The sequence below is a fragment of the Prionailurus bengalensis genome, chromosome B3 (assembly GCF_016509475.1).
Source record: "Prionailurus bengalensis isolate Pbe53 chromosome B3, Fcat_Pben_1.1_paternal_pri, whole genome shotgun sequence".
In the NCBI taxonomy this organism is placed as follows: Eukaryota; Metazoa; Chordata; class Mammalia; order Carnivora; family Felidae; genus Prionailurus; species Prionailurus bengalensis.
The window spans coordinates 70,739,424-70,747,074 of NC_057355.1; the positions used below are offsets into that span (position 1 = coordinate 70,739,424).

The following is a 7,651-nucleotide window of genomic DNA, read 5'->3' on the forward strand; positions in this document are numbered from 1 at the left end:
CTTGTGGAAAAGGAATGCTATTATAAGTGAATGATTCAGGCATTTAGTCATTTGTAAAATAAGGGGAGAAAAATTCCTACAAATAGAGGAGTTGTTTGCTTATTTTAAGTTGTGTTGATGCCTTGGAATAATATACTGAAGACCAGAACAAGCAGTTATAGGTTAAGTGTAGGGATCTAAATAACTCTTTTGTAGCTCACAAAGAAGTCCTTATCTCCTGTAGTGGGTATATCTTAGACAAGGAGTAGTCTGAAGATCTAACAGACTTACACAGTTCCAACAAAATATAAACACTCAAGCAAGGCATGTGTGTTACGGTAAGGTCAAGGCACTAGAAGGGAAAATCTAGGACCCTGAAATCTGGCATGAGTACCTCTGGATAAATGCCCCTGAAGACTTTGGCTCTGCAGTCTCCTTCATTTTTGTAATAACAAGAACTTCCTCCTGCTCAAGGAAGTTCCAGAGCCTTTTCTTCTGTAAGGCAGCAGGTGACCCTGTAGGCCTGGCCTAAGTTCCTCTCCAGGGAGATAACTACAGTTCTAGGCTGACTCGGGATACATTGGGCCTGATAAGAGGGGAAAGAAACCTACACAAAAGCAAGTTCAAGAATGAGCTTTCAAGTATAAGCAAGAGCTATGTGACTTTTAAATGGGAATATTGAAGTTACACACTGTTCTCTTGACCTTGGTGAACATCATTATGGGAGTTGTTTTAATTCTCTGTCAGGTAACTCATATACCTCCATTTTATTAAGGTCAATTCCTGAGGATTTATCTTGTTCCTTTTTTTGGAACATTGTGTCTGGTTCTCCACTTTCCTCAATTCTCTGTGTTGGTGTCTGCACACTGGACAACGTAGGCACCTCTCTCAGTCTTCACAGATCGGTTTTATGCAGGAAGAGATCCCCACCAATAAGCCTGGCCAGAGATTCTGGGGGGCTCTCCAATGTTTTCTCTCCCCAGGAAGAAGCAGCCTGCTTCTTGTCAGTGATTTTTTTTTTCTCACTCTGTGCAGAGCTTAAGGGAGCATGTAGGGGAAGCTCTGGCATCTATCAGCCCAAGCTGCATCTCTATTCTCCCCCAGCTGGTTAGACTATGCTAGAACCATCAGAGCTTCGGGATTGGTGAGAGAGATGCTAGTTGTGAAGCCCCATAGAAGTTAGGGTGCTGGATGCATGGATCAACTCCTTTACTCTCCTGGGAGAAGCTGAGAGCTGGGATTTTTTAATGTACTCACTTTGTGCTGAATGGTAAGGAAAATTGATGGCATCTACTAGCCTGAGCTACTGCCTCTGTTCTCCCACAGGCAGCTAGACTCTGCCAGACCTGTCAGAGCTCCAAGACTGGCAAAACAGAATCTAGTCCTCAGGGAGACCTCTCTGGAAAGCTGGGGCACTGAATGTGTGAATCAACTCCTTCCCTCCCCTTGGTGAAGCTTGGAGCTAGTGTATCTTCTCTTGATCATATGATACGGTGACAGGGAGGGACTCTGGTGAGAGGGTGTCCTGAAACTCCTTAATTGCTTCAGTGAGCCAAGTTTTGCATTCTCCTGGGGGGTGCAGGAGACTTTCAATTAGTTTTAGGTTTTTCTCAAAAGGAATTTTTCCATAAATTGATGAACTGTTGTGTTTGTGGGTATATGGAGGCATTTGCTACTCTGCCATGTTGCTGATATGGCTCTTAGCATTCAAGTGTTAATTCATGCTGCCATCTGGTTTAATCTTAAAAACATTAGGCTAAAGGAGAGAAACTAGTTGCAAAAGACCACATCCTTGTTCCCCTCTCCCCACACCTAAGTAACCATCAATCTACTTTGTGCCTCTAAAGATTTGCTTGTTGTGGACACTTTATACAAATGGATTCATGCAATATGTGGTTTTCTGTGTCTCTTCTTTTGTATTGTCAAATTTTTCAAGATTCATGCATGTTATACCATGTATCAATACTTGATTCCTTTTTATTGTCAGATAATATTCCATTGTGTAGGTATACTGTTGGGAAAATAAGTAAAGTTCTGCACCATAAGATGGCCAACGGGACTAAAACAAGCTCTAGTTTCTAGTTTAGAGACCCCTCTTCTGGGTTCTTCTTCCTGCCCTGCTTGCCGTGTATGCTAAATTACTACTAATGTGGAATGCGGAAGTAACAGACTATAAATTGCCTCCCATGCTTGTGCTCACGGCTCAGATCTTTGGAGAAATGGTCTCCTCTGAGCCTGCCAGTGTTAAATAAATCTCCAATCCACCAAGATCTCTGAGTGCTGCTTGGTTTTTCCACCAGCGTTCCAGCCTGGTTCCATAACAATACCACCTTTGGTTTATCTATCAGTTAATGAACATTCAGGTTCTTAAAAATTTGTTACTATTATGAATAAAGCTTCTGTAACCATCCATGTTCAGTGTTTTGTTTTTTAAAGTTTATTTATTTTGAGAGAGAGAAAAACACAGCACTCAAGCCAGGGAGGATCAGAGAGAGGAGGAGAGAGAGATTCCCAAGCAGGCTCCTCACCAGCAGTGCAGAGCCCAACACAGAGCTTGAACTCACTAAGCATGACCTGAGCCAAAATGAAAAGTCAGGTGCTTAACTGACTGAGCTGCCCAGGCACCCCAATATTCAATCTTTTGTGTGGGCATGTGTTTTCATTTATTTTGCTTTTACATATTCAGAGTGAAATTGCTAGATCACATGGTAGCTCTATGTTAAACATTCTGAGGAATTGCTAAAATTCTTTCCAAAATGGTTGTACCATTTTACATTCCATCAGCAATGTATGAAGGTTCCAACTGCTCTATGTTCTCAACTGTCTTTTTGATTATAGCCATCTTGGTATGAAATGGTTTTCTTACTGCGATTTTCATTTGTATAGCTCTAATGACTAATGATGTTGAGCATCTTTTCATGTGCTTATTGCCCATTCATATATCTTCTTTGGGGACCTTTTTCCTTAGATCTTTTGCCCATTTCTAACTGAGTTATTTGTCTTTCAATTCAAGAATTGTAAGAGTTCTTTATGTATTCTGGACCCATGTTCTTTATCAGATCCATGATTTCTAAATATTTTTTTCTCCCATTTCATGATTGTTTTTCACTTTCTCCTGACTGTCATGTTTGCTGGGATGTTTTTTTTTTCTTTGTTTTGTGATTTTTGATTGTGAATTTTTATTTGTAAAACCTTTCTTTGGTAGTTTATTGTAGACTATTTTCAAGGAGCATTTTGCTTTTCAGTGAATATTTGTGTTTACCTTTGCAAATGCCTGAGCCTACATTCTTAAGTAGTGAGTTAAAATAAAACTGTCACTTTGATGTATGGGAACATACAAAGACTATGATAGCAAACCCAGCTTTTGTGAACGGCACATTATTGTCACTACATCCAGATTCAAGTTTGGGTAACATTTTTTTATTGCTGTCGGCTTCCAGTAGGCAGGTTTTCTTCTAATAATCTCTTTTATTTTATTTTATTTTTTCAGAATCTGAGCACTCAGCACTACCTCCAGTCAGTTTCCATCCCTGTTCAGGACCAAAGCCCAATCTACAGTACTCTCTCAAATTTGTAGCTTCTCTAGGTAACAGTATTCAGTAGATGTTCTCAGTAGATGAGCAATGTTTCAGTGCTGGTTTACCCTCCTGGAATGGACCTCAGTTTCATATTGGGACTCAGATGTGATTTGTTTACTTTCTTTTAAAACCTTTTAAAATTGATTTTAATGGTTATTTTAGATGATTCTAGCAATCTTAGATATTTTTTAACCAGAGGGTTTTTGGATTTTGAGTGTGCTTTACTACAGTCACAAAAATCTCATGTAATGTTTAATCAGTTGGAGTATACTCCCATCCACCAGTGGATGTATGTTTTACTTTATAAATGGCTATGATTTGTCTAATATAGGGTGTGCTATAATGTAAGACTGAGATTTTAGGTTTACTGTGTAGAAATAGAATTGAATGTAATTTTTATAGCAAATATTCTAAACTTGCTTTATTTATTCTCTTCCATTTGCCTGAAATTCTTCATGTATTCCATGTTCCTTTTCTTTAATTACAAGGCTCTCACCTGTAATTCAATTACTAAAATATAGGAGCAATATATGCCCTTATATACTCTAAGTTTTTAACAGATAATATCTCACAGAAGTGCATGTATTCCTTAAAAAAAATTTTTTTTAATCCTTATTTATTTTCGAGAGAGGCACGTGTGAGCAGGGGAGGAGTAGACAGAGAGGGAGACACAGAATCGGAAGCAGGCTCCAGGCCCCGAGCTGTCAGCACAGAGCCCAATACAGGGCTTGAACTCACGAACTGTGAGATCATGACCTGAGCCGAAGTTGGATGCTCAACCGACCTCGCCACCCAGGTGCCCTGAAGTGCATTTATTCCTTAAGTGTAAGTCAAATAACTACTAGAATACAGTTATTTCATCATTTCTTTATTCATTCAGTAGGTACATATGAACTTCCATGAGCCAATATACATACTAGATACTGGAGATATGTAGAGTCTAGTGCCTTAAGATAGAACTAACATTAACCTATAAGTATACAATTCATTATTGCTATAACTTGTGCAAAGGATGGAAATCGCAGCATGCTATAAATGAGTGAAATAAAGAAATATAAACTGGCCAAGGACATATAGGAGAAGTATTCTAAAATGTAATATTGTGTCCTGGTTCTGTACTCTAGGAAGAAGTTAGCTGGGTATAGAAGTGATGGAAGGTCATTGTAGATGAAGGAAACAGCCTGGACATAGTCCTAAATTAAGATGCCTGATAACTTGGAAAGTTTGAAAGAAAGTCAGTGTTAATATAACATTATGAAAAGAGGTAGATTAGAGCAAATTTCCAGAGACAGGCTGGGTTTTAAAGGTCAGTTAAGGATGTGAACCTATGTCTTAATGCCACAAAATAATTTTAGCCAGGGAGGGAACATTGGGACCTGCATTTTAATCACATCACTCTGGATAGTTGTAGAGAGTACATTCAATAGAGGAAAGAACTTATGCAGTAGTTTAGGATCAATAGAAAGCTGTTGCCTAGAGGAAGCAAGAAATGTTGGTGTCTTGAATTGGGAGAGAATACTTAAGATTACTATCAATGAATATGATATTTTCAATTTAGCATGCACTGCCCCCTCCTCAACACTCACAACCAAATCAGATTTAGCTGATAATTGCAACAAGGATTATAAGCTTATCAGAGGAAAATTTAACTGAAGTTTTATGTAAAGCACTGGGAAAGAAAAAGTTACATTGATATATTGCATAAAATCAAGAAATATGCTCCTATTTTTATTTATTGAGGTTTGAAAGTCAACTATGCATACATATTTACGATATTTCTTGGAGCATTTGGTTTCAAGGATGCTTTATGTAGTTCTACTGAAATTGTCCTTACATTGGTTTCTTCCCTCTGGTATCTCACATTCTCTCTTGCATTTTATATTCATTATGCTGTCAGATTTAATTACTTATTCTTTTTTTTGTCTCATTGCATCAAGAGATTAGATTCATATTTTTTCTCATTGTTGTTCACATTATCTCAATCACGATTTGTACTGCTCCATAATTTAAAGGTAGTATAACTTTATGAATGTCATTAACAATCCATATCTATTAAAATCATCTCTATTAGTATTCACCATATATATATTTTCATATTTATATCTTCACTAATAAATAGATACTGAATATCTATGGAAAAGTGCTTGATGATTTCAAATGTTTATTTTGCTGTAGGACATTCATTATCATTATGTATTTTAACAGCAGTAAATGTGAATTAAGATATTTTATTATTTTCTGCACTGATTATGGTTCTGCACCGGTCTAACATAAGAGTGAACTTCATGTATTATACATAATCTATGAAAATTATGTTAGCATAATATTTGGAAGTTGTGTTAATTATATAGTGTTCAACTGGGGTGCCTGGGTGGCTCAGTTGGTTGAGTGTCTGACTTCAGCCCAAGTCATGATTTCACAGTTTGTGGTTTTGAGCCCCATATCAGGCTCTGTCCTGACAAGCTCAGAGCTTAGAGCCTGCTTCAGATTTTATGTATCCCTCTCTCTCTGCCCTTCTCCCACTCATGCTCTGTCTCTCTCTCTCTGTCAATAATACACATTAAAATATATATATATATATATATATATATATATATATATATATAGTGTTCAAGTCTAAGAGTTCTATAAGAGTTCTATGTGGAGATAACATTTTGGAACTGTAATTTTCTCATGGCCTCTTTCATTTTCTGATTTCTCAGGGTATAAATAATAGGATTTAGTAAGGGTGTGAAAACAGTGTAAAATACAGCAAGGACTTTATTTCCTGAGAAGCTATTGAATGGCCAGGCATAGATAAAAATACAAGGTCCGAAGAACAGAGTGACCACAATCATGTGTGCAGACAGTGTGGACAGTGCCTTGGAGAGACCTCCTGATGATTTTTGTTGTACGGTGATCAGGATGACAATGTAGGAGACAAGAAGGAGGATGAAACAGATGAATGAGAGCAGCCCACTATCAGCAATGACAAATAATTCCAGGGTATATGTTTCCATACAAGCAAGCTTAATCACAAGGGGAAGGTCACAAAATATATTGTCTATGACATTGGGGCCACAGAAAGGCAAGTTTACTGTTAATACCATCTGGCTCATGGTGTGTATAAAACCAATTATCCATGAAAGTATCATAAACCCACTCAACAGCCTGTGGCTCATGATTGTCCTGTAGTGCAGGGGTTTACATATGGCTACATATCTGTCAAAGGCCATAGCTATCAAAAGAGTCATCTCAGCACCCCCAAAGAAGTGCATAAAGAACATCTGAGTCATGCAGCCCCATATGGAGATGATCTTGTGTTCACTGAGTAAGTCTGTGATCATCTTGGGTGTGGTGACTGTGGAGAGACACATGTCCAAAAAGAGAGGTTTCCAAGGAGGAAGTACATGGGAGAATGAAGGGTGGAACTAAATGTCACTGTGACCATAATGAGAACATTCCCCAACACAGTAGCACTGTAGATTAAGGAGAATGTTACAAAGAAGAAAATCCGAAGTTCCCATTGTCCAGAAAATCCTAGTAAAATAAACTCAGTCACTACAGATCCATTTTTAAGATCCATTTACTTGATTCAGAAAGACTCCAGAAGTTCTTTTATACAAAGAGAATAAAAAAAAATAAAGCCACATTAGCACTGATGTTTTCCTATTTCTAATTGATGATAATAATTGATATTATGAGAACACATAATCTTAAATATATCGGCATCACTATCTATAATTTGAAATTATTTTATGGGTTATATCATTCTGAAATAATATTCTCATAGTTATGCAGCAATTAAAAAGAATTTGTAAGAATGGAAGTTTTATTTTCTATTGTTTTATTTGATCACATGATACTCTTATCAGTTGATCTTGACTCACTAATTTGCTCACTTGCTAAAATTGGATAAGTAGTTACATTAGTATTTATTTTTCCTTTTATTATCACAATTTTCTGTCACCTCTTGAGATTATGTTAAAACAATATATAAGGGATATAGAATTCAGAAGATGAGGAAATTGTGTTGTCCTGTATCACTGAAGTCATTTTTTAAGGTTATTCTTTATTTCTGAAATAAGTGAAGAAAGTGTACACACACACACACA

The 7,651-nt window shown here is 37.2% G+C and overlaps 1 protein-coding gene across 1 annotated transcript; it reads right to left on the reverse strand.

The window, feature by feature from the left end:
• Positions 1–6,193: 6,193 nt before the first annotated feature.
• LOC122467881 (olfactory receptor 4L1-like) lies at positions 6,194–7,125 on the reverse strand. The gene is given in 2 exon segments (XM_043554459.1): positions 6,194–6,924; positions 6,927–7,125. Coding segments are annotated over 2 exon segments (927 nt in total). The 5' UTR covers positions 7,123–7,125.
• Between the last annotated feature and the right edge of the window lie 526 nt (positions 7,126–7,651).